This window comes from Amblyomma maculatum, unplaced genomic scaffold, assembly GCF_055883805.1.
Source record: "Amblyomma maculatum isolate TAMU_Amacu unplaced genomic scaffold, ASM5588380v1 scaffold_19, whole genome shotgun sequence".
NCBI classification, from domain to species: Eukaryota; Metazoa; Arthropoda; class Arachnida; order Ixodida; family Ixodidae; genus Amblyomma; species Amblyomma maculatum.
In genome coordinates this window covers 954180-981996 of record NW_028146744.1, presented here as the reverse complement: position 1 = coordinate 981996, position 27817 = coordinate 954180, and the positions used below count along the sequence as shown (strand labels likewise).

Here is a 27817-nt window from a genome sequence, read left to right as displayed (position 1 = left end):
ATTGACCATTTTGCTTGCAGTGCGCACTCAAAAGACGTTTACAACTTACACGGTATTCATTCTTAGATTTGATGGGCAGCAGGAACCTTGCATGTTCCTGTATGTGCCAGTTTGTAATCCACATTAATGGAGAGGTGAGGTCTAAAAGCTTCAATGGTGAAGCAAGCACTTGAACAGCAGGCCTGTAAGGCACTGAGCATGCCTGTTGGATTGTTTGAAATCTTGCTGCTCTTTTGAGGGCACAAGGCGGATATAAGGGGCGGCTGGCTTTGCATTTGACTCCCATGTAGCTGCACAGCCACAGCTTCTTGCAAAGGTGCACCTTGCCACTGATGTTTCGTAAATATCCTGCACAATCTCTCTAAGCTCTGACTGTGCCACGCTGGTAACTATGACTGCATTTTGATGAAGGCAAAATGCAAAAATGGACTGTGTGATGTGTGGTGTCCATAAAAGAACCTCAAATAGTTCATTCATGGGCCCATTGGCCTATGTGCAGCTTCAACATGTCAGACTCCCATACTATGCCATACTATACGTCACCAGATCTTGTTTTTTCAGCTAGCGTCACGGTGGATAAATCATTCACCATTCACGTCTTCACCCAGTAGGCAGGCATTTCAGGGTTTCAGTTGGTTTGATGCCCTATAAACATTTGCGGCCAACAGTAACTCTGAAAAGCATGACTTTAAGTATTGTTACTTGCTGAGATTCCATTACAGTTCAAGTACTCTTCTGTTCTTTTCTATTTCTGTCTTCTGTTTCCAGGAGCAGAATGACCAGTTCATTGTACAGCTGCAAAAAAACTAGCCAACAAGGTGTGCGGCCTCTCCAGTTGAAATGATGGGTCAGTCCCAGGAATTTTTATGCCTTGGCCGGCGTTGTGCAGCGGCCCACAGAGGAATGCAGCTCCTTGCATGAGAGGTACGTAAAAATGATGAAGGAATCTCTGCAGGCACATGGTTTTCATCCTGGTATTGTTTCATAATCAGTAGGGTTGAGCCCACTGCAGTATGACAGCTCTCTCTAATAACCTTCAATTACTATAGTTTTTCTGTATATGGGTGTCCTTGGGGAAAATGAAGTAGTGTGGTTTATATGATGTGGTGCCAATATACTAGGCAGGAGTTAAGGGGGCACCCTGGTCTTAAGACAATATTTTTTATTTACAGGTAGAGTTTGATGAAAGTTGCACCATTTATGCAGCTTTTTATGCTGATTTCAAATATGCACATTAATTTTATGTAAGCCATTTAGTTCTGAAGATATTGAGCACTTTACGTTCTTTGTTTGGAGGTGAGCTGTCAGTAAAACTACAGGAGTTATAATAAAAACTGACATATCAAATCAATTTAGAACACACAGAGAATGCAAAAATCAAGACTGAATGTCCTAGTTCCATTTTAACCAAAGTTACAGCTTGTCAAAGTTCAGAGACCAAAAAGCCACCTTGACACTCCAGAAAACATGAAATTTTTAAAATCTTTCCACATTAAATACCACAAATTCATTTATATTTTTGCACTGTACATGAGTTTACCTTTCTGGTGCAAAAGAAATTATAGCAATATCATAAGTAGAACCAGAGATATCGCACCTCCAAACATGTACCGTCCTCAATATTTTGATTTTGAGAAATTGGGGAAAAACGTGTTGATAAATTTTTGAAGCACCAAAGCTAACAGTAATTCATTAAAGTTGTTTCTGACTAGCTCCTGATGCCAATGCATCATTTCCCATCGATTTAATTCGCCCACAAAGAATGAAATTTCCGGCGAACGGAACGCATGGTCCGGAGGACGCCACCAAGACGAGTGCGTTTGCATCGTAATCTCCGCAAAAGTTGGTGCAACGTTCTGGCGCGCGATCGCCATTCTCACGTTCATGCAGTAAACGCAGTAGGCCTGCAACTAGTGATAAGCGACCGCTGCTCGTCTTGCACCGCGTGGCATTCAGAAGAAAGTTTTTCGACAAGATTTGGGATTCCACGCAATCTTCTTTATGTTCCACGTGTCGCGGCACACCGCTTCGCGACTGCCGCTGCGGCTAGTCGCGGCACTGCCTCACAGGGCGACCTATCCCGGCATTGAAAGCTGCACTTGCTCATCTGCACCCTCACGGTTCCGTACGCGGCAGATCGTGCCGCTCCTCGCTATCGCAGTGAGCACGACCGGCTATGCTATGCCGTTATCAGGCCATCGCGGACTCGTCGGCGCTTCGTCATTGATTGCAGATAACCAGATGCGGCGATGCAGCATCCTCGGCGCGTTTATCTTCTCTCGCTACTTTTTTTTAGCTAATAACGAAGCGCGAATCTCAATATTGCGCATTTCGCATTGTGGTTACGATGAGGGAACGGCGCTAGGCCGACTAGGCCTAAAGGAGAGACCTTTTCAAAATGGCGCCGGACCGCGAGCAGTCGACGCCGCCAGCCAACCAAAGCTCGCCTTTTGCTCATGTGCGGTGGGAGTCCAATAGTAGGGCGTGTTTCACGCATTTATTCCTTTGTTTTCCGCTTTGTTGGGCTCGCTCATGGTCACCAACCGAGATGGTTTGATTCAACATCGTACCATTGTACACTTCTGCTTCTGATCATGTTTCAGGAGCAGCACTTAAAATAGGCGGCGTCAACCTTCGTGCACCGACCAACGGTGTAGTAACAGCATGCTGTATTTTCGTCTCGTCTTTGCCGCATTGATCATTTATGCGGCGTGTTGATAATGAAATGGAATGTGCGTCGGAAATGTCGGCCTTCAGCTGCATCGCGAAAGTACACAAATTCGCATCGGTTAAGTGCAGTACCGGATGCCGCCAGGCTACTGCAGAGGTGCCGTCCGCGAGCACTGTGGCTGATGGCACTCTGGTCGTACGCAGCTCCCTGGCCATTGCTAGGCCTTGTTTGTTTGGCGTTGAAGCTACGGTGGACGGTGTTTTAGAATCGGCCACTTCACTGTCTCTCTAGCCTAGCCGCTCGCGTGCTCCGTGCAGGATTCCTTCGTGTAGCTGCGGATTGGTGATAGCCTGCACTGCTGCATGTGCTGAGCTGCTTTGCTGATGTTTTGTGCCATTGATTCTGGCTCGGGTGATGCCTAACACACGTGCATGTTACGCATTGACACTTCCTAAATAGTGTGCGAGAGGACTTGAAACAAAAATACACTATACTACTCTTCTTGCTAATCTCAAGTCTTAAGATTCGCGGACGAGTAACTCATGCTCACCTGTAATCCAAACTTTGTAGCAATCTCTTTAAATGATCAGTCCGTGCTCACGCCGATGATATGTTTACATTCCATTCGTTATACACCACAAGAGATGCCGTCGACTATCATGAAAGGGCTCTTGGCTAAAGACAGTGGCATGTTTGCAAGCATGCCAGCTTCCATGCAGAGTTGTTGCTCCTCGACAAGAAAGGCCACCGTTGGTCAAACTGCAGAAGACGGTACCGCTGACACCGGACACTGACCAGTAGTGCAAGATAAGAAAGGGGTCTTGTAGAAAGCCATACTCGGCAGGAGTGCATGCTGATTTGCGCTCAATGGGACAGGGATATGTAAGGAAGTGCTTCTCCGCGGCGGCCACCGGTGTCTGTGGACCCACCTTCAAAGGGCGATGGCAGGGTTATTTGATGTATTGCTGTTCTATACTTGTATGAATAATATACGGGTCTGTGATTCAACTCGCAAAGTTTTAGTGCCCTTCGCATATTGCAAAAAAACGCGATAGAATTCGGAATTGGGAAGCTCCTGCCACCGAGAGCGACCGCCATTTTCAAATGCTCGTGTGACGTCACAGATGATATGCAGCAGAGCGTCGTCTGCTGCAATGCAGGCTGCAATATCAAAACACACGTCTCTTCTTCCTATTTCTTTTTTATTTTGATTGACAAAGTGGTCGTCGCTCATGTACTCGTGAAGATGTTGCTTAATGAAAATGTTATCGCACGAAAGCGATGTAGAGTAAGGCATCTTTCTTCAGCATAAGCACCGGTTACAGTCAGTGGGCTGCTTGGTTATAGGTTCCTCAGCTTATCGACATACTGATCTGTCGCATATTACAAAGGCGACGACTCAAGCAGGACCAACGGTCGCCTATCGTTGTATCGTGAAGTTCTGCGGCACCGCGACGCCGATGAAACTGATCAGCAGACGGTTGTCCAATCTGTTTTGGTCGGATCGGAGGCCAAGCGAGAACTTGACACCCGATGACTGTACGGCCTGAACAGCTGCACTTGTCTGTAGCTTAACTGTATTAGAAAGAAAACAAAAACAAGAAGCTACGCTTTATATGTTCCCCATTGTCATCAGCAATGACCTTGGCCAGAAATATTAGGCGGCCCCGAACTGCCGGCCCATTCAGTGACGAGTAGGCGCAGTGTGAGTACCGCAAGGCTCGGGTCTAGAGTTTCGTCGACTACAGAGCGTGCATTCACAAGCTTTAGCTGTTGCATGTGGCCATCGAGTGTAGTTCTGACAGTAGCGACCCCAAATCGACCCTCAATGTCTCCCTCGAAGGACAGCTACTTCCCGACCGAGACAAGATACGAGTCTTACGATAATGGCTCCAGAGCAATCAGCGCTGTGGCCATACGCTCGGCCTTCCCAAGCAATCGACCACTCAGGTCGCCAGGATGATCACGCGTGTGTCGCAGAAGCGGAGCGCTATGCGAGAGGGGGATATTCTGCGCCTGGTTCAGAGCCTGGTACTCAGTCGCGTGGGCTACACCCTCCCGTATTTCAACCTCAACAAAGGAGAAGTGGAAAGTGCAGATATCATCATCCGCAAAGATTATAAGACAGCCCTGCACCTGCCAATGAACACCTCCAATGCAAAACTACTAGCTCTTGGAGTTCACAACACCTTCGAAGAGATCAAAGAAGCCCAACTGGTCACGCAGATAGCCAGGCTCCAGCAGACTCCTACGGGGCGCTCGCTTAATTCTTAGGCGACTGGGGCTAGGTGGAACTGCGGAAATCGAGAATCGTACTGCGAGCATACCGGGCACAATTCGCCAGACGCTAAAGGTTAGCTCCCTTCCCCGGAACATGGACCCCAAGTTGCATGTGGCCCGTAGGGCAGCTTGGGCGAAGTATGTACAACAAAATTTAGCTACAAAATCCACAACGGTATACACGGACACGGCTCCGTATACAGGAAGCTCACATAGCGCTCTGGCGGTAGCTATTGATTCCAACATAAAAGAACTAGCTAGCGCCTCAGTCAGGGATTGCACGGCTGGCCGTTGCTCTAGCGGCGGTAGCCGGGTATCGAAACAACACGTCCCTTACCATTCTTACAGATTCGAGAGAAGCGTGCCATAACTACATGAACGGCCGCATAGGTCGTGCCGCGCTCAGGCTCCTCCAGAGCACGACCCCATCAAAGGTCGCACACAACATCTACTGGGTACCAGGACACACCTACATGCGGGGAACGAACGCGCCGATGAGGTAGGTCGAGGGTACACGAGCTGAGCTTCCTCCCAATTGGACAATCTACCCGAGCGAATCAGCCCTACGTACTCGGACATTCTGAACTACTATAAGGGGGTACGGATCCGCTATCCGCCGCCTCATCGAGATCTAAAACAACAAGAGGCAGTGTACTGGCGAAGACTGCAGACAGGGACATTCCCTAACCTGCATATCCTAAGAAAATTTACCCGTAACAATATCGGGACACCTGCCCATGGTGTGGTAGGAAACCTTCGTTATACCACATCACGTGGCAATGTAGAAATAACGATAGCATTTGTAAAGACTTGAGTCGGAGCAACTGACAACGTTGTCGCGGAGCAGTAATGGCTGCCAGAAAAAAGTAGAGCTAGGTCTATGCCACTGTTTAGCGTCGCGTTGTTTGGCTGCATCCACGTGCCCCCACCACCGTTCTGGTGCAGCTGGTTGCCACTGGCTCCTGAAAGTTTCGTATTGAAAGTTTCCTGGAAGAGTCATTGTGGCTGGGGGGGGGGGGGGGGCATTTTAGGAAAAGAGTGCTGAGAAGGTGCCACGCGGCTGCTGCTTCTGCTGCCGTGACAACAGGCGGATCGAGTGAAGTGGGAAAGCTACAGCGCAGCCGTTCGTGGGACTGCGAAGGACGAAAGTTGGGGGCGCGTTTATTATGTGGCAGAAAAAGTGCAAATTTTGACGACTAAATTTGGGGGTGCTTTCATTATGCGAGCAAATATGATATATGCCCGAGGATGCAGGATTGAATCTCAGCCACAGTGGCCACTTTTCGATGGAGGCGAAAAGAAAGGTGCTTTGTTTGTTGTGCGATGTCAGTGTGTCAGTGCACGTTAAAGAACCCTGTTCTGTTAAAGGGAGACACTGGTCTTAAAACAAATTTTTTTATTATTAGAGATATCACAATGAAATTCGGTGTGTATATGTATTTCTCCCTGCTGTTTTTAAAAATATAATTTGTTTTACTATATCTCAATTAGTTCTCATACTATGGAAATATAACTGATGCCTAATTAGGTCATTTCTTACGGGTGATTAAGACACTTTCCCTCATTATTTGACTCTGAATAAAATGTAGCTGTAGCCAAAGACCTGCCATGTGGAGCTATGCTGTTTAATTATCACAAAGGTGCGTTATCATATAAAAATGTCCAATTTTGCCGATGCCCCATAATTTTTAAATGTAGTTAGCTGACTTACGCTCCCCCATATTTGATATGTTCAACCTAGCAACATAAAAATAGCATAGCTCCATAGTTCAGTTCTTTCTGAATGCAACGGTGTAAGACTTATTAAAATTTTACCACAAGAACGTAATGAAAAGTTCCATAAGGCTAGTGATGTTGGCAAAAAATGTGAAGTTGAGAAAATTGCATTTGAAGTTTTGACTCTGACTGCAGAAAATTTTGGGAGGAATCTTCAAGTGCAGACTTTATTTCAGTGTTCCCTATCTGTCCCCCTGCAAAACAAAACAAAAAATATCTTATTCCATCCAACAAAACATTTCCTAAAAATTTTGAAGATGTGTACATGACAAAATTGTAAAAAATTCATAAAGTTATGGAGTTTACTTTTTTTTTCTTTTTTTTTTAAAGCCGACGAGAGTGCGGGGCTAAGATGTCCAGCTCTAAGTATAATATCTTGAGCCCTGCAAACAGTTTCTTGAGGGAATTAGCGGTCCCGTGCCAAGGGGGCCTGTGACAAACAGTTGGGTGGCCCTGAAAAGCTCTGTTGTGACGCTCGTGTGATTGACCGCTCGCATCTTCGCGATCTTGCCGCAGGTTCCGCGCTTCGTGTGCGCAGTAAAGTTGTTAACGCTTTCATGTCCACAATCGCGAATTCTGTACTGGCATTGCATTCCGTGCTGTGGCCGCAGTGAAACTCTCGTTGGGTCGCCGACTTTCCCGACAAAACGGACATTGCACCGACCGCTCAACACAGTGCGTCGGCTTCGCCATAGAGTAGTACGCGGCGGTGGCATCAGTGTATCGTGATCTGGGATGCAGTTCGCACTGTAATTTGAACCCACGGTGTCGTTGTAACGCAAGTCCCGACAGCAGGCTTGCGGCTTTTGTTCCATGCCTACGCCAGTCTGGAGTCCTCCACTACGGCGTCTCTCATAGCCTTAGTCGCTTTGGGACGTTAAACCCCACAAACCAAACCAAGCCTGTTCCTTACGGCTTCCAAAGCTCGTTGCGTGCACGGTTACAATCTACCGTTTTCCGGCATCTCGATCGCAAGGGGAAAAAAAGAAAAAACGATCGGCACAAAACGGTGCTTCGAGAAACGCAAGCGCAAACGCAGACGCACGCGAAGAGCCAGCCATGGCGGCGAACGCAAAACAGAAAGAAAAAATGACGCGCTGGTCACGCCAGCCAATAGGAGACGCGGAACGCGACAGCCAATCAGAGACCATCAACGGCCTTCAGAAAACCGGCGCTCGCAGCCGTACCGCTTGAGTGACCCCATTTTGAGATAGCGCAAATTGCACACGAAGAAAGCAGCTTCAAACCAAGCCCAAGATGGCGGCAATCGGCCATCTGGAACGGCCGCGGCGCGCGCGGCAATTTCGAACAAATTTTCTCTTCTCGGGGGGCATTTCGCAGCTGCCGTGATGTTTTGAAAACCGATTTTATCGCATTTCCTGACCGACTTCAGCGTTAATAATTTGAGTGCAGGTGCTCGAAAGGTTAAACCTTCAGAAATAGGGTATTTCTCAAAATCGATTTTTTGACCATTTTTGGCCGTTCTAAGACCGCGTCTCCCTTTAACAGTCAGCACTCGTGTCTTGTAGGTTTATATTTTGTAGTTGTGTGTGGTAGCGCTGTTTCAAATTTTCCTATAGCCAAAATGAACCAGTTTTCTCAAAAAGAAGTGTATTTTTATGAATATTTCTCAAACCACGCACCTAGCGGCTTCCTGCGAAAGCTCTGACAAACCTGGATATCATTTCACATTTACCCGCCTCCCTCATGCCTCCCTAGCCACCCCCATCACGAGCGATCGCACCCGCCAAAGGCACCTGTTCATTTTTTCTTCCTCCATGGCACTCGTGAGGCACATGGACGGACTTCTTTTCTTTTAATAAAGTTGAACACACCCTCAAACTCCTCCTCGTGTTCCTACGGGATGGCAGACTCAGGGCTCAGCTTTCAACCATGCCGCACAATACTCATCCTTCCATACGTACCCTTTGTACGCATCCCCCCCGAACTCCCTCGTCAGCAGCATTCCACACTTCATGCGCGCAAGGCTTGCAGAAAGCCTTGTGCATTTCCTGCTCTGGCCCTCTCACCTGCGCGCCAAAAACAATTCGCTCTCTCACCCAGCAAGCGCCTTGCCCCCCCCCCCCCCCTCCCACCCCAGCTTCTTGCATCTCTTGCACAGGCCCTCTCTCTGTGCGGAGGCGACAGCGGTGGGGCCATGACGTTCACATCAGTCGGGAGCGTGCTGCCTGGGGCCCTGCGGCCGCTTAGTAAACGTAAAAAATAAAGCCATCCGCTCAAAACTAACACAAATGATATGTCTGTGCTAGTGTAATCATGTCTTAAGAATGCAATTGTGGTGCTGTCTCATATTCTTGGATATTTGTTCAGTATACCTTTAAACCCCGCAAATTAAACCAAGCCAAACTGTTTAATTAACTCTCTAATTTGCACAGTTGGGTGGTTAGTGTCATGGAGGAGTCTGAAGCCATGGGCAATACAGTGCTGTATATCAGTTTCTGAAACAAAGAAAAGCTCAATTTTTAAAGTCGAGCAGGGTAAGAAAATCTGGTGCTTTTTTCTTTCGCTCTAAACCAAAGCAGAGCGCATTAGACGTGCTGGAAGCTTGGTGGTAGTAAGACGTTCACAGACAATCTATTGCAGTGGCTATGGCACCCAATTGAAATTTCGTGCACTGTTCTGTCACATTATATACGGTTTTGCATCTCCATTTGATAAATGAAAAGAAATCATTGTCACCGGCATGGTTTTTAGTTTTTAGAGAAACAGATGAAAAAATAGTGCACAAATGAAATGTAGAGATTCAGCCATCCTTAAACCAAGTTTCACGGGTGTTGTAATCGCCCGCAGTCACATTCGCAGCTGCCTCTTCAATGTTGGCTCGTTTCCGCACTTGGTAAGCTTCTTGGCAATGGCCAGTCTCATTCAATGGTTTTGGCAACCTGTCTGGCATGGCTGTGGTCTCTCTCTTTAGCAAGGTGAGAGGTGCATATGGTGTATTATGACGTTACTGCACAACGCGAGAGTGTATTGCAGTTTTACACGAGGCAAGGTCGGCAGCGGTGATAGCACGGTGCTCTGTTTCCTGGGCACGACGACGTTTGTTGTGCGGCGCAATATGAAACATGTGGCGCACTAGAGAGCCTACATGTTGCGCCACTGCACCTAGCTTAAGGCATTTGAAGGGGCACTTATCGCCGCCCGCTAAAGACCAGTGTTACCAGTTGAGCTAAATATGCCATTTTGGTCCCCTACTGAACTGGCGCTCTGCATGCAGGGGAGAGTTGCCACTCGTACACTGCGGAGGCCAGACTTTTCCTTCACTGCTCAACTGCATGAAATTGTAGTTGCACACTGCAGTGAATATTAAGTGATAGCTTATACAGCTCGTTTGGACGAAAAGCCATCGGCACAATAGTAGTAGTAGTCTGCACCGCGTGTCGGAAATAATCGGGGCTGCATAAAAAGTCCTGTCAGGGTAATTTGTGGTTTAGTATTGATGATTTATTGGTAATGATAGACAATGATGAGTTAAGAAAAATAATTGGTGGGTTGAAGAAATTAAAAAATTGAAAAAAGAGTTCAAGAGTGTCAAAATGCTCAGAATGTAAAGTCAGGGCTTGATGATGCTAATTAAGAAAATGAGTCCTTAATTGGTAAATTTATCGTTTGATATATTCGAAAAATGTGGCAAAGGGGATTTAAAGCTGTCAAAGTGCTCACAATAAAAAGCTAATGCTTGACGATACTAAGTATTGGCATATCACAAATAAAAAAAAATCAGTTGGTTGGTCGGTTTGTGGGCTTTAACATCCCAAAGAGACTCAGGAAAATTTAAAAATTAAAAAAGTAAATTGGCGTAATATATCGTCTGTGTGTCAGAAACTCCATCCCATCATACCTTTAACAGTAGAGCTTTCCAAAGCAACATGCTGTCATGTATGGAGGGAGGATGTACAAATAGTCGCAACATGACTCGTAGTCATAATGCAACATAGCAAGCCTCAGTTGTTTAAAAAGTTGCGTGCTGTGAGGCGTTGAGCCTATAGAAACATTGTGTATAGTCATCACTTGTCATAGTCATGATTTGTAATACTAAGGGAAATTGGCATGACTTAGCACTTTCAAAAGCACCGTACTGCAAGCTGTGGATGTTGTACAAACATTATGTGTAATCAATAGTCATAATGCAAATTAGCAGTACTCAGTGCCTTTGAAAGTCATCAGCCTGACTATGCCCACAGCAGGGCATAGGCCTTGCCCATATCACTCCAATTAACCCAGCCCTGTGCCAGCTGTGTCCCTTTGACCACTGCAAATTTAATCTCATCCTTCTAACTTTCTGCTGCCCCCTGGTACGCTTGCCTTCACTTGGAATCCGGTCTGTTACTCTTAAGGAGCAGCTGTTATCTTGCCTTCACATGCACATCCTGCCCATGCTCATTTCGACCAGAATGTCATCAACTTGCGTTTGTTTCCTGACCTGCCTCTGTTAACCTGCCCGCCAGTTTCCATTCTATAGCATTCTGTATTGACCTCAGTTTAGCAGTTTTTGTTAGTCCACATTTCTGCCTCATTGATTAGTACCGAAAAGGTGCAACTGCCTGCATACTTTCCTCTTGAGGGACACTGGTATGCTGCCATCAATGATCTGGCAATGCTTGTTAAATACACTCTATCCAAATCTGTTTCTCATAGTCATTGCCCTCTCGTTGTCCTGATCTGCAGCCATTACCTTTCATTAGCAGACATATTCTTTTACCATTTACAGCACCTCGCTACCTATTTTAAACTGTTGTTTTCCTAGGCTCTTGAACATTACTTCAACATATTATCTTCTGCTTATTAATTTTAACTCTGCCATTGTGTTTTAAGTTATTCATCATCCTTTGCAATTCTTGCACAGAGGTGCATAGCAAGGCAGATGCCATCAGCAAATTGCAGATTACTCAGGTTTTCTCCAGCAACCCTTATCTAGATTTCCAACCTAGATTTCCAAGCAAGCAAACTCGAGATATCATGTCTTCTTACCTAACACCTTATTTAATGGGAATTTATAACTTTATGGAGGACTATCGTTGATATGCAGCCACTATAGATACCAAGGTCACGTCGGCTACTGCGACATCTGTGCCCTCATTCATGAGCTGTTCTACATAAGTGCGCAGAAAGATTGAAGCAGAGTTCCAATGCAGCACAGCAGACGTCTGTAACGAATAGCAGATGTGCACAAGAGCGTTCAGAGGACTCTTAACATCCCTGTGCTCTGTTACCGCAGTTACTACGATAACCATCATGCATTGGTGGAAAGTAGCTAAAGAACATGTGTGGGACCCAATGTCCAGACAGCACCCCATAGTATAATGGTCAGATTTCCGGAAACCCCGAATGGCCGCAGAGGTAGGGGTGTGCGTCTTTGGATCGCTGACGAGACTGCTTACTTCGTACCCGGCTTGAAGCAGGATGGAAGCTGTGTAGCAACAGTTAACCCCAATTCCCAGTTCAGTCTCATTCCTGACACTGTTAGAAAATAAATAAAAAAATAAAAAAGAATGAGAAAATGCCTACACCTGCGGAGCATTAACAGGCTTAAGCTAATCAAAATAAAATGAATTGGGCCCAGTCAGCAAAAAGTTTAATTTGGTGGAAAAAGCCAACTGAAAAAATAAAATTGGGAATGGTAACGCGTCTATGTCCTGAGGGTTCAACGAGCAGAGGGTGGGCAGTCCTTGCAGAGCTGGTTTAATTTAATATTTTTTTCAATAGAAGTGCCCGAAGAATTTACACACACGCAAAAAAGAAAGGAAAAGAAATAATAAAAATAATAATAAAATAATTAAGAAAAATAAATAATTAAATAAAAAGAAATTAAGTTTTATTGATAACATCATAAGGTAAATTTAAGAAAATAAATAAAAAAAAAACACACAAAAAGGATCCAAATAAACGTAGATCTATGCAGATGCAGGTATAGACTGGGTTCGTGAACTGCAATCTCTAATAAAAAAGGCGAAAAGCCAGAGCAAGACGTACAAGACATAATACAATCGAAGTTATATGTACATATTATTTGGGAGAAGGAAATAATAATAATATTTATATATATACATTAGCTGTTCTGTACAAATTATGTACAATATTTAGATTAGAGAAAAGAAGTGATGAAAAATAAATAATAATAAAGAAAATACTTATAACAGCAGTAATGAAATTGATACTTATGGAAAAAGTTAAAACAGAAATAAAAATCAATAATCCGATATGGTAACAGCTGCATTTCTCCATTCCAGAGAGGGCTGACATGAATGTCTGCCTCATATGGCCTGAATGACCCTCCCCAGAAAAGGAAAAACTGCAGCTACATTTACGTGTTTGTGTTCGTGTGTAGTCAGGTAGGTTAGAACTAACCACTGATACTATGCGCATTAATAGCACGCAACATCTTTTGTCGTCAAGCCAACGTCTCCAGTTGGCCGTTGGTTGGTCATTCGGCTGAATGTTAGGTAGTCGAGACACCAAATGTGATGTGATGGGACATGATGTCAAGTAATGAAACACATCTCCCTCGGCATAACCGCATGGACAGGCCGACGCGGTAGTGAGTCCAATGCGGTTAAAATACTTCGGGAAGCGACCGTGTCCCGTTAGAAAAGTAACCAACGGCTTCGCCGGAGGGAAATTTTGAGGTATGTTAAATATGTTTGGTATCCAATTATAAGTTAAAGTATTCTCATTGTTGTCCCGCCACCAGGCCTCCCATTTCGCTCTTACTGATTTTTTCAATGCCATACATACGGAATTTTTGGATTTAGCAGAATATCGAATTCGAATTGATTTATATGCTTTGGATGCAATTATGTCAGCTATTTCATTCCCTACGATGCCCGAATGAGCTGGGACTTGAAATAGATTTACTGTGCGAATAGAGGCGACCGTATTTAGAAGTTGTTTGATAGTATCAATTTGTGGGTCTAATGTGGAATAATTTGAAAGGGCATTGAGGAGTGAAAGAAAGTCTGTGTAGATGTGGACAGGTGTTCGTCCATTCTGATGCTTCACGTACCTCAATACCTCTCCAAATGCTATTTTTTCGACGCAATACGTGCTGTTTGCCAATTCGACCCTAAACCGGCCTACTGAAAAAATTCGGCCAGTTTGTGTAATTGCTACGAATGCAGCACCTGCAGCCGTGGAAGTATAGGAACCATCCGTGAAGATGCATGGAGCGCTGGCAGCGACGCCTTCGCCGCTGCCGCAACCATGTCCAAAAGTAACTACTTCCGACGAATGTTGAAGGGCCTCATTAAAAGGAGACACTATCTCCGAGGCAAGATATGAATTTTGGCCAAATGTCTTATATCACACTACGAATAATCTAAACTCCGCGCTTAACCTATCAAGGTCAAACTGCAACGAAGCCGCATGCATTAAAATTTGAAGTGCCCTCGTGCTTGTTGTGGAGTAAGCTCCAGCCAACGCCATTAACGGAGCCCGCTGCACAGTTATCAATCTTGCACGGAGTCCCGAGTGGGGACACTCAGTCCACCACACAGGGGAGGCGTAAGTTAGAGTTGGCAGGATGACCTGACGGTATAGCCTTCTGAGCTGTTCCGGTGCCAGCGTGCCACTCATGCGCAAAAGGGTTCCAAGACGCGCAGCAAGCATTTCAGCATGCTCCTTGAGATATTCGCCTTGAGCTATGACCGACAGAGTGTGGTCTATGAAGACTCCGAGCGCCCGGACAGACGGTCTGAACTTAAGACAGACGGCATCCAGGCGAACGGTTGGTGGCATGCGCCCCATGCCTCTTCTCGGAGGCAAGAACAGGACGCACGCAGTTTTCTGAGCGCAGATGGTTACCCTGGCCGTCGCCGCCCATGTCGTCACTCGTCTGAGTGCATCCTCTGCCAAAGTCTGTAGAACCCTTCTGCCCGAGCCAGGCACAAGAATGACGTCGTCTGCATAGGCCTGGAGCGACACGCCCTCTGGCATCGGCAGCTCTAGCAAGCCACGCACCACTATATTCCAGAGGAGCGGTGACAGTGGAGAGCCCTGTGGGCTGCCCAAGGTGGGACGCGCAACCAGGCGAAAGGCAACAGACCATTGTGCTGAGCGACTGCGTTAAAGAACCCCAGGTGGTCAAAATTTCCGGAGCTCTCATACATGGCGTCTGACCAATGAGGTGCTGGGCTGACCAAACATGCCCACTTCCGTCGATTTCTGTGGCCTGCCTACGAGTGCGTAGATCAAAATGCGTGTCATGAGTGCGCAGGTAGGCGACGAATCGAGAAAGGAGCACCGTACGAAGGAGAGGCTCTCTACTTTGAGATCAAAAGGTTTTCGCTCAGCCACACGTGAGGCTGATACTAGACCATACCACCACAAACATGCCCACTTCCGTCGATTTCTGTGGCCTGCCTACGAGCGCGTAGATCAAAATGCGTGTCATGAGTGCTCAGGTAGGCGACGAATTGAGAAAGGAGCACCGTACGGAGGAGAGGCTCTCTACTTTGAAATCAAAAGGTTTTCGCTCAGACCAGGCCACCACCCAAAAAAGACTTCAGAATGCGACAGCTACGACTTGTGGCGTTCTTCAATGTCATCCTGAAGAAATGCACACACACGAATGCATTTGCAGAGGGAATAAATAGCGGCGCTCATGCCAAAAAGCGCGAACAATAATGCAGTTTAAATGCGTTTCATCGAGTACACAAGACTGTTATTCTAATTCATTAATTATTTTTTTGCCAAAAGTACCCGTGCAGCCCCGCTGGCCGGCGACACGACCCGAGCGGTGGCGATACGGTCACGGTCGCTGGCCGCTGCTTTCCAGCAGCAAGCGTAAGCTGGCTGACGTAAGCTCCCTTGCTCTCCTTCGTGGCATGATAAAAAACAAGTGGCTAATCGTGTGCGGCGTCTGATTTGGAGCAATCGGAACATTGTGATACTGATTCGCTCAGCATAATTCGCTCAGTGCTGCTTTTTTTTTTCTTTAGTGGCGCTGTAAAGCCGTGCTCTTTATTAGAATAACTAGCACGTTTAATACCAGCGCGCGCCGGTCACGATCGGGCAAATTCGCGAAGGGAAAGTAAGGTGTGAAACATATAAAAAAATTCGATGCGCCATTTCCTGCAGGTCTCAGCCTTCTTTTTTTGAACACGGCCGAATTTGTTGTGCCGCTTCGTTAGTGGAGGAGAAAAAAATAGGCAAGATCTGGAGCCATTTCAAGTGCTCCTGTTACTTCGTACTGCGTCATTCGGAAACGTACAAAAGCGCGTAATCACTTTCGTCCGGCAATTCGTTGCATTAATCGGCGTCACTGTTGTTAACAAAGTCTGACATACAGCATTCAATTTAGCAATACGGCTAACGCCAATATGTTATCGATATGAACAGAAAGCTGAACAGGCGGCATTAGGACTGCTAACTATTTTCGTGTTAATATCTATTTCCCAGCCAGTTGATTGATGGTGCAGTGTCCGCCGAGAGAATGGTAGTCAGCAATTCTTTTAAAGTGCTGGATGCAACATTCAAGTGGCACGCAGCATCACGTTCGGAGGCCGAAACTTGCCGCCCTTGCTGAAATTGATCGCGGGAAATGGTGAGAGCGGAAGTTCAATGCACTAGTAAAACAATTTATTCGTAGTCAACCTTCATAACAGTGAGACATTTTTGGTGGGCAGTACGTTAGGGAGCATTCACCGGTGCCTCGTAAATGGAGCATGTTATTTGCTTCTAAATTTTTTCACGTTTTGCAATATTGAAACTTGTGGTCGTGGTATATGTGAACCGGTAGTAGACGCCAGTGGCCTTTCACTTGTACAAGTATTGTCTCCAGTGCAGGAGGCCTGATTTTAATTTGAAGGGATAAGCGTGCCTCGTTTACTTATGTCCGCACCTGTACATCACACATTTGCTTTACTGCCCAAATATTTTTGAGGCAGTTGCACTCTATACTCAAATTTACCCCATTCGCTTTTGCGTTACAATCGCCAAAACATTACGCACTTCTGTCCGTTACCCAGCGGCTGCAAATGCGGCGCTGAAGGATACGCCTCATTACATATGCAACAATAGCCGCTCTTTCAACACAGGGAAATATTGCCTCGTTATTCTCTCTCCTCATGCTCAATGAAGCGTCACAACCGAAAAATAGGAATCGTGGGAAAAGTCATATCAAATTTTCGAGAGCCGTTCACCATCTTAATTCTATAATACTCCAAACAAGGAAACAGCACGTGTTTCCCAAGTCCTTACATCTACAGGAGCTGCATACTGATATTGAACACGCGAGGCGTTCTAACAAAGTGCGCATGTTTCTCAGCACCACTCAAAAATGAGTGTTAGAATATTTGCATACACATTCGGCTGTCAAACCCGACAGTACCCTAGACGGTTTCAGACGTCGCTACTTCATTAAATAATGGATTGATGCTTAAAACATAGCTTGGATAAAGCTCAAGAAACCATGACGACCCCTGATGCAGTATAAGTTATTTTTCGTTCCTTAAATACCTGATGAGTCAGTTAAAGGAATCTAAAAGTTATTGTAGTGCTTATTAAGAAAAAACAATTCCTGTCAGAGCCCTAGAGCGCCACACACAGCAACACCCATGCAAAAAGTAACCACCATTGAGACTTCCGTAAGCGCAGTTTTAGTCTGTGGTTCTGAGACGAAAACTACTTGCGGTTCGTGCCATGGTTGCTTTTTTATAGTAGCAGTTCCTTTTGCGCGCATATTTGATATATCAAACTACAATAATAATTTATAATTGTGAAGTGGGCTCGTCGCCTATACTTCCATATAAGGTTGAGTCCTAAACCGAAAGTTCAAAACAATACTCCTTTACTAACACTTTGATAATAATCTTTTGGCTACCTACTACCGAACACATAATTTCCGTTGTGCTGCACAATTCTCCTGCACAAACTGCAATCGCCTCTTTTACGCTGTTTTGTTCAAAACAATACTTCTTTACTATCACTTTGCTAATAATCTTTTGGCTACCTACTACCAAACACAATGTCCGTCGTGCCGCACAATTCTCCTGCACAAACTGCAATCGCCTCTTTTACGCTGTTTTGAGAAATATCTGCACAGATTAAAAGAAAAAAAATTAAAAAAAACCCCAGGGTACAGGCGGGAGCGTAGAGCCATCACAGAACCGCGGTCATTATGCGACATTTTTCTCCGTGTCATTTTCTCGTACAGTTTCGTTCTATGCAGAACGCGCACTTATTGATGTTCTGTTTTGTACAAATGTGTTTGCTGTGCGCGCTGAAAGTTAATTTTCTTGCCATTAACGCGCCGGTCCCAGTGGCGTCATTAAAACTGCGTTATCAGAACCGTTTCAATGCTGTTTGCGCCGCCTCCTTCATATCTCGCTATTTTTTGGGAGCCACGAAATGGGACAAATTATCCGGGTCCTGGGTTGGCGTTCAGAGCAGTGCCTTTAACTTCGCTAGAAGAAATAAACAGAAAGAGGCCAAATGCCCCGATATAACAGTTTATACCTGCTCACCTTCTGCCGGCCGCAGCCCTGCCGTTCATGCAGTGTCAATATGGCTTCACATTGGTTGTAACTGCAACATGAGTGGGACTGAAAAAAAGTCCACTTATGCGCATAAGTCTGTGTCTCTATTGTACAAAGCAAAGAAATCGTGAAACAATTTTCCAGTTTAAGCTGTTTATGTACGACAGTGTTTAGTATAGTTGCAGCATCGCCAGGCTCTACTGTGAAGATGTTTACGTGAAACAGCGTTCCAAGTCGGAAGCACTTATAGGGATTGCTGCGGACACACCTAGATACTTCTGCAGGTTGCTGTTGTCATTGCGCATTTCTGTGTATACGATACTTTGAACACTAATGATCCAGTACTGCTCTAGGTAGGGCACAACTCAAATGGAAACGTCGCTTTCCTATAGTTAATACCACGGTCAATTTTTTTTTTTGGCCCTTTTTCCGGGGGGTTTGTGGTTAGGCGCTGCACCAAGCGACCCGGGTTTGATCTCGGCTACGACGGCCGCGTTTTAATGGAGATGAGACGCAAGGCACCTGTGTACTGCGCAATGTCAGTGGACGGTAAAAAACTCCAGGTTCTTTAAAGGATAACTGCCTGGAATGACATACACGTCACTTAACCTTCTCAGCTCACCGAAAGGAGCAATCTGATAAGCATGCAGCCTTCACAGAAATTACAAATCGTATGCTATCGCTGCGAGAGTACAGCTGCACACGTTAGCGTGAAGCAGGGGACTGGGGCTTAACGCTTCTTTGTGACCACTATATTAGCACCAACCCTTATAAAAAAGTGCAAGGACATCCCCTTACTTTTTCGGGAGTTCATTACCACACTACTCATCATAGTCTTGATGTGAGCTGGGCATGTCAGGTTGGCGCGTCAGTACTGGCGTAGGTCCATTTTGCACGTCAAATAGTATGGCATGTTCGCTTTTGAAACCTAATGGCGTAGGTCATTTGGCGCATTTTCCAAGCAGGCAACGCCTACGAGCACTGGCACCGCTAACGAAAGTCTGCTCATCCGCGTCGCAACGTCACAAATGAAATCAAGACGCGTGTATTGGAATTTGTCGGCGTGCCTGCGCGTTTGGGTTTCATTTCTGCTAGAGTAATCTACTGCTTGCCGCTGGCATTGAAGTGGCGCTGCAGCTGACCTCGTATAAGCGCCTCAAAAAGAAACCTTCAGCCGAGATGCTTTGCACCACACCCATGTCGGTGTTCACCGGTGGACAGGAAGAGGATGCTCCTTTACAGGAATTCGTGCTGGTGACGCCGAAGGTTATGCTGTCGCAAGTAGAAGCTTCGAAGGTGGCCTGCACAGCTGTCGTGCTGTTCCACCGAGAAAAAGGGTGCGCCAAAACTCCTTTCTCTCATGTCCCTCTTGATATCGCTTCCCCTCGTTTTCCTCCACGCGCCGTGGACGTTGGTCGTGCTTCGGGAGGAAAGTGAAGAGCCATTTGATTAGTCACCTTTCAGAACGTATGCGCTACTTAGAAAATGCAGGGGAGTCAAATGATTCGACCAGCGCTAACATACAACTGTTAATTAGTGTGAGATGAAAGGTTTTTATATACAAATAGTGTCATGCGTGTACATGGGCATTTCCCCGCATCTCCACTATCATACCTATGTCATTTTAATAGCGTTATAGCTTTCACTACTTACATTTGCCGGTTTCTCGTCCATTTCTCAGCTGCTCTCAGATTCAAGAAGCGGCCAAGTAGCGTGATCATAGTTACAGCGTTGCAAATAATTTCTTAGCTGCCACTTGACCACCCCATACGATGTAGTCCACCATGTGCGACGTCATGATTCTCCAAAGCCACGTGACCGAGGCAACCATCGCTGCATAACCTACTTTACTAGCCACCGGCCTTTAAACTCCACCTGGTCATTGGCGCGAGGTACAACTGCAAGGTGTGCACGATCTGCCTACCATATATTTAGAGGATGCACTCACGGAGCAGCATGTGGACGTGCATCCTGTGTATACCGCTCTTTTTCACACCTTGGGCGCAGGTGCGCTGCCAGCAGATAGCTGATGAAAGCGCGCCTCTAGTATGGGTACACCTTATACTCTCACTTCTGGGTTACAGATGAGTCCATCTGTTGGCATGTTTCATATATGGAATTGTCATATTGAACTATTTCCTCATCGAATTCGATATATCCGCGATTGATTGACTGTAAGCATTTCCATAAACCGATATGTGCTGCACATACCTGAATTCATTTATGTACAATATGAAGAAAAAACGTATGCCCGACGAGGTGGTGTCTGACACCTGCATTTTCCGGCCTTTGAATGGCTAAATGTCTTTCATACCAGAGCTGGACGTGAAGAAGGCTTTGGTATGACTTTTCTATATAGGCGATGCTTTGTTGCCGCAATAGCTAGCATGGTATGATAGTCATGTTTTTTTTTAAATGCGTGCTCATTGGCCTCAGTTTTATCTATGTATTCCCTGAAAGCTAGATGATAAGATACATTTATTATTAAAATACAAGAGAACGTGTATATACCCATGCTTGTCGTATCGTGCCAATTGCGAGGAAAGCTAACGAGGTGCAATGACAGCCAATGCAAACTCGTTAAAAAAAGCGTCACCCATCGTGTATGTTGCATAGCATTTCCAAGTCCTGCCATCACATAATGAGCGAATTTATCAATTTGCGAATCAATCGGGTTATTTGCAGCGGGCTTACTAAAAGCATTATCGCATCGATGGTAAAAACATGCTAAAAACAGAAATCAGTGACGGTCCAGGACTAGGCGCTGAAGGAACCGATCAGTGAAGAACGGTGGACTGTTGTGCCTTATATTCATAAAGTGTCACTCGGATTGCGAAAGGTGAAAAGAAAACGCAAAGTGAAGCGTCTGTTTATGATGAGTAAAATGTATTAGTTAAGCCTGAACGTATATGCACACAATTTCCTGGTCCGGAGGAAAGCTAGAGAAAAGAGGTAGCGACACTCCGACCAAGTATTGTTTTCAAGAGCTTTTGGTCGAAGTGCCGCAGACTTTTCGGTCTATAAATGAAGGCACATGTCGCAACCCAGGTGAAGTGGAAGAATAAAGTAAAAATCTACCCAACACTCAACCACACCATTCTGCGAATTTTAGCCGGTTGTGCGAAAGGTCTAACCAAAAATCTTTACCGAATGGATCACTGCTCGGACCACGTGATATTGTCGCTCCGACGATTAGGCTAAGCATTATTAGCTTGTCCAGGCGACGTTATTATCCGACATGTGACTGCACTGCCGGCTGAACAGCGAGGCTTTATCGATCGGCGCGTTTGTGAGTGGCGTCGTGTACTCGTCGTGCACAGGTGCTTGATCCGTAGGGTGTCTCCAAAAGCGCAGGGTATTCTCACTCCATCAGATGCCATGGCTGCCGGCATGTTGAGCAATCCCTCCTACGCGGAACCTTCTGCGCTCCGCACTTGCGATGTTGCGGCTAAATGATAAGAAAAAAAAATGAAATGCGTAGATGTCACCAGGCGTTCTTAAGAACCTTTTATCCATGCTTTAGCCGTCCCCTCATAGGACATTCTGCAGATGCATAGTGACGCTGAAACCGCAATTGGTTTTCTCAAACAAAAATGCGGCAAGGGTTCAAGAGCGTGTCATCTCATGCTACCCGATACGGTCGCTGGGCCTTCATGACATCCGCCGCCTTTTAAAGCTCGTAAATTCAAGCAGACTCGCGATGTCCGCGGCGAGCTGAAAATAACGCCAAAACACCGAATAGGCCACGTTTATCCGATTATAAACAATGCGGCAAACGTTTGGAGCTGCACTGCCGTCCTCATGGGCGTTTCTTGCTGTGCTTCCATGGAGCTGGCGCCTGTGACCAGGTGCGGGGTCCGCCTAAACATTCGCACGCAGTTTTACGACCTCTCAAGGCGCTGCGTCGTTTCACTGCGCTGTCGAGCAGTTTTCATTCTGTGCGCTGCTTCTGCAACGGACGGAGACGAATTGCTTTACACCGTCTGGTTTTTTCCCAGTAGGGAGATCTTCACAGCTGTCGGCGCGCGAAAAATGGCGGCGTCTGCGGAAGCGCTTGTCACATCCTCTTGTTTATGGCTGGTAGGGTGTGGCGTCTTTGTCGCCTTCTGCGCTGCCTATATATGCTCGTAGAGCGGCGAAACTATCTGGAACATTGTTCCACACGCTTTGCACACGGATTCGCTGTCACCTTTAAGGCTGCCGACTCTTCATGAGACTTGCGTTAAGCGTATACGATGGCACATCGAGGTTTGTGGCTGGTATTCAAGTGTCGTCGGCGCCGTTTTCTGGTGCAGAGCATAACCTTTGCAGTGAAAGCAGGAACAGGCGGTGGTAAGTCGATAAGCGGTAGCTTTTCAGTGTGCACCACGAAATAGTCGCAACTGTGACGTATTAGCATAATCTTATAGTTTCCTGCGTCGTTTTCATATCACTATACACGTCCTTAGGCCCCGCCGCAGTTACGCAGTGGTTAGGGCACTTGACTACTATGCTCAAGGATGCGGGATCGAATCCCTGCCGCGGCGGCCACTTTTCGACGGCGGCGAGAAGCGAGGCACCTGTGTACTGTGCGATGTCGGTGACTGCACCACAGCGCAGCCACCTAATCCGCTTACCTTTGCGATGCAGACGACCGTCCTCGCATTTGCCAGCCTGCTGCTGCCGTCCCTGGCAGGCCTGTCTACGGGGGCGTCATCGGTGTGCGCACTGCCGTACACTGGAGATGGCCCTGGCTCCTGCCATCCACCGCCCGGCGAGTGCTCGTCCCTACTGGATATGCCGCCAGAGGAGCTGCACACACCGGAAATCACAGTACCATGGATGGCCACATCGACATCAGCAACAATGCCAACATGTATAAAAGAGCTTCACCCGCTGACACCGCTTCGTGGGCTCGGTGACTGCACCACAGCGCAGCCACCTAATCCGCTTACCTTTGCGATGCAGGTCAGTACACCGTATGTCCTCTTCGCTAAAAAATCCAGTAATTATATCTTGGTGCAGTTCCCGAGACCGCACTGCTGTGTCGCCATTGCCGTCGAGTGTGCTCACGTAATTCATTCCTTGCTCATGCTATCAGGTGACGTTGAGACTAACCCTGGTCCTGCGGGCAACGCTGCTGTACTCGCTGAACTACAGAAGCTAAACGCGGGACAGACCCTGTTGATTACGGAAATACAGGGCCTCAAAACACAGCTGAACACAACAGATCAAACCATAGCAAGCCTAGACAAACGAATGGCCGATCTCGAAACGCATTACCAAACACTTCTTCACCTCAAAAACGATATTGAAATAATGCAGTCAACCACAATCGACCAAGCCAAAAAGATTAAAAAACTAGAAACACGCCTGGATGACGCGGAAAACCAGTCACGTCGGAATAACCTTATTTTCTATGGCATCCCTGATCCTGCTAGCGCTGAAACGTGGGCTGAGTCAGAAAAACTAGTCATTGATGTTTGCCGCAATAATCTTGATATAACCTTGGAACCTAACGACATTGAAAGAGCGCATCGCCTCGGAAATCATTCAGCCGACCGAATTCGTCCCGTAATCGTAAAATTCCTATCTCATAAAACCAAAGACGCACTGTTATCAAATGGCCGTAAATTGAAAGACACAAACTACAGTATCGGAGAGGACTTCTCCCGCACCGTTCAACACGCGCGTAAACAGTTGCTAGCGTTTGCCAAAGCCATTTCTAACAAGTACTCCTTGCGCTTCAAAACCCTGCACATCGGCTCAAAACGCTACGTATTTGACGCATCATCCCAAGCCGTTAAGGAAATAGCATAGCAATTGCCCCGTCACAAAACTAACAAATCGTCGACCCGCTCCACCGCACAATGTTCTCTCGTTTTCGACAATATTCACTAACATCCGTAGTCTTCTTCCAAAGCGCGAACTCATATCAAACATCATGTCGTCATCCGGGAGCAACATACTAATACTAACAGAAACTTGGCTAAATAGTGACGTAACGGATCCGGAAATTTTGGCCGATTTACCCAACTACGAAGTGTATCGAAACGATCGGAAAGGCAAACGGGGGGGCGCTGTTCTCGTTGCCATTCATCGAGGCATATCATGCTCTGTTGTTGACGTCGCATCCGACATTGAAGCCATATGGCTGATCTGTCGCGCTCCCCCCGTAACAGTTCTGCTTGGCGTTTGCTACAGGCCCCCCCCACGCTAATCCAGACTTCCCACGTCATCTGAACAACATCCTTCATAAACTTGTTTTCACATATCCAAATGCCCGTATTCTTCTTTTTGGTGATTTTAACTACCCGGATATTGATTGGCAGAACATAGCTAGTTCCACAATAATGTGTCATGCAGAGGCGAAGGACTTCATCGATGTCTGTTTAAATTTTAACCTCACTCAATTAATTTCCCAACCAACCCGTGTCTCACGAGAATCAGCAAACACGCTCGACCTGATACTAACAAGCAGCCCCGAGAATGTATCATCCATCAGTTACCTTCCTGAAATCAGCGATCACAAAGTCATGCATGCTTTATTCTCATTTCAGTTCAGTTCAGTCGTTCAGTCGTGTCCGACTCTTCGTGACCCTATGGACCATGTCACGCCACGCTTTCCGGTCTCTCACTATCTTCCTAACATCACATAACTTTATCTGCAGTGCCTCGAGGATGCCATCTAACCATCGCGTTCACTGCCTACCCTTTCTCCGGCGACCCTCAGCCTTTCCCAACATCAAATCTTTCTCCAGCGACTCCTCTCTTCTCATCAGATGACCAAAGTAGCTGAGCTTTAACTTTAGAATTTGACCCTCCAATGAGCAGTCAGGGTTTATGGTCGACAATATTGACTGATTTGATCTTCTGGCAGTCCAAGGAACTCTCAGGAGTCTTCGCCAGCACCACAATTCAAACGCGTCAATTCTTCGGCGGTCAGCCTTTTTCACGGTCCAACTCTCGCATCCATACATCACAACTGGAAAGACCATAGCACGAGTTATACGGATCTTGGTTGGCAGACTAATGTCTCTGCTCTTTACTAGGCGGTCAAGGCTAACCATTGCTCTCTTTCCAAGAAGCAGGCGTCTCCTAATTTCATGGCTGCAGTCTCCTTCCGAGGTAATCTTGGAGTCCAAGAAGAGAAAATCTGTCACAGCTTCCATTTCTTGTCCCTTGATGCTCCAGGACTTGATAGGGCAAGACGCCATGATCTTTGTCTTTTTAATGTTCAGTTTAAGCCCAAACTTCTCACTCTCTTCTTGTACGCGCATCAGAAGTCTCTTGAGTTCCGCTTCACTTTCTGCCATTAAAGTGGTATCATCCGCATATCTAAGGTTGTTGATGCGTTTTCCAGCAATCTTCACTCCAGCTGAAGACTCGTCCAGACCGGCCTTCCTCATGATGCACTCTGCATATAGGTTAAATAGGCAGGGCGACAGTATGCAGCCTAGCCTCACTTCTTTCTCAATCGGAAACCAATCAGTAAGACCATGCCCAGTTCTGACTGTGGCCTCTTGTCCTTCATACAGGTTCCTGAGGAGACAGATAAGGTGGATTGGAACTCCCATCTCTTGGAGAGCTTGCCACAATCTGCTATGATCTACGCAGTCAAACGCTTTCGCATAATCAATAAAGCAGAAGTAGATGGGTTTCTGGAACTCTCTTGCTTTTTCCATGATCCAGCGAAGGTTGGCAACTTGGTCTCTAGTTCCTCTGCCCTTGCGAAACCCAGCTTGCACGTCCGGAAGCTCCCGATCCACATACTGCTGCAGCCTACCTTGGAGGATTTTCAACATCACCTTGCTAGCATGCGAAATAAGCGCGATCGTGCGGTAGTTGGAACAATCTTTGGCACTGCCTTTCTTTGGAATGGGGATGTAAACTGACCTCCTCCAATCTTGTGGCCACTGCAGGGTTGTCCAAATCTTCTGACATAATGTATGCAGAATGTTAACAGCATCATGGTTGAGGTTCTGAAGCAACTCAGCTGGAATGCCATCAATTCTGCTAGCTTTGTTCTTAGCAAGGCTGGCTAAGGCCCATTCAACTTCACTCTTCAGGATGCCCGGCTCGAGATCAGTGATCACAACTGTCTTATGTTGGGCTTGCACATACGGGTCCTTCTTGTACAGTTCTTCTGTGTATTCCTGCCACCTCTTCTTTATCTCCGAGGCTTCAGTGAGGTCCTTGCCTCGTTTGTCCTTTATCACGCCCAGCTTAGCACAGAAGCTTCCTTTGATATCTTTGATTGTCTTATACAGAGCTCTTGTGTTCCTTAATTGGCTGTTGTCCTCAACTGCTTGGCACTGTATGTTCAGGAAGGCATTCTTATCTCTCCTTGCTATTTTCTGAAAATCCGCATTGAGAACCTTGTATCTTTCTCTTTCCCCCATAACTTTTGCCATCCTCCTTTCCTCAGCTATTTGCAAAGCCTCTTCAGATAACCAGTTTGCTTTCTTGCATTTCTTTTGCTTTGGAACTACCTTAGCAGCACGAACATCAGTCCACAACTCTTCGGGCTCTTTGTCTTCTAGATCTAATTCTTCAAATCGATTCCTCACTTCCACAGCATATTCTAATGGAATTTGATCCAGATCATACCTGAAAGGCCTTCTAGTTTTCTGCGTTTTCCTCAATCGAAGCTTAATCTTGGCAACAAGAAGCTGATGATCGGTGCCACAATCGGCCTCAGGCCTTGTTTTTACTGCTTGTATAGCGCTTCTCCATCTCTGCCGGCAAATAATATAATCGATCTGATTCCTGTACAGACCGTCCGGTGAAGTCCATGTGTACAGGCGCCTCTTGTGCTGTTGAAAATGAGTATTCGCTATGGTCAGGTTGTTTTCTTGACAAAACTCTACTAGTCTCTGCCCAGCTTCATTTGGCTCACCAAGACCGAACTTGCCTGTAATTCCGGATATTTCTTCACTCCCTACCTTAGCATTCCAGACTCCTATGAGAAAAACGACGTCTGATGATGGGGTGCGGTCTAAAAGGCATTGTAGGTCCGCATAAAATCTCTCAACGTCAGCTTCTTCAGCAGTAGTGGTCGGTGCATAGACTTGGATAACTGTTATGTTGAAAGGTTGACCTTGGATCCGAAGTGAAATCATTCGGTCGTTCTTGGGGTTGTACCCTAGCACTGCTTTGCCCATTCTTCTGTTTACTATGAGAGCGACTCCATTCCTTCTCTTGGATTCGTGCCCACAATAAAAGACATAATGGTCGCCGGAGTTAAATTCTCCCATTCCGGTCCACTTGAGCTCGCTGATACCCAAGATATCAATGTTCAATCTGTCCATTTCTCGCTTGACGACATCCAGTTTACCTTGCGTCATAGATCTTACATTCCATGTTGCTATGTGATATACCGCCTTGCAACATCGGATTTTCCGGTCGCTTCCCGACACATCCACAACTGAGCGTCCTTTTGGCTTTAGCCCAGCCGCTTCATTCGTCCTGGAGCTACTAGAAATCGCCCTTTGTTCGTCCCCAGTAACATGTGGGACGCCTTCCAACCTGGGGGGCTCATCTTCCGGCGCCATATCATTAATGGTATTGTGACTGGCCATGGGGTTTTCTTGGCAAGAAATACTGGAGTGGGTTG

The 27817-nt window shown here is 46.4% G+C and overlaps 2 protein-coding genes across 5 annotated transcripts in view; one reads left to right on the top strand and one right to left on the bottom strand.

Annotated features, from left to right (window-relative positions):
• Window positions 1–27817, bottom strand: part of LOC146171557 (uncharacterized) — a 342743-nt gene that overhangs the window by 82636 nt on the left and 232290 nt on the right. The window lies entirely within an intron of this gene.
• LOC146171562 (uncharacterized) lies at window positions 773–24028 on the top strand. 2 transcript variants are annotated; one of them, XM_084586416.1, is made up of 2 exons: window positions 773–924; window positions 22852–24028. In XM_084586416.1, the coding sequence occupies exon 2, from the start codon at window positions 22999–23001 to the stop codon at window positions 24019–24021; it is 1023 nt and encodes a 340-aa protein (XP_084442542.1). In that variant the 5' UTR covers window positions 773–924; window positions 22852–22998; the 3' UTR covers window positions 24022–24028. The 2 variants fall into 2 exon arrangements, with proteins under 2 accessions (XP_084442542.1, XP_084442541.1); XM_084586415.1 differs by lacking the exon at window positions 773–924 and having other exon boundaries at window positions 22785–24028.

Coding starts and splice junctions, on each gene's coding strand:
- LOC146171562 (XM_084586415.1), top strand. CDS start 22,846: ATGCAGACGACCGTCCTCGCATTTGCCAGCCTGCTGCTGCCGTCCCTG.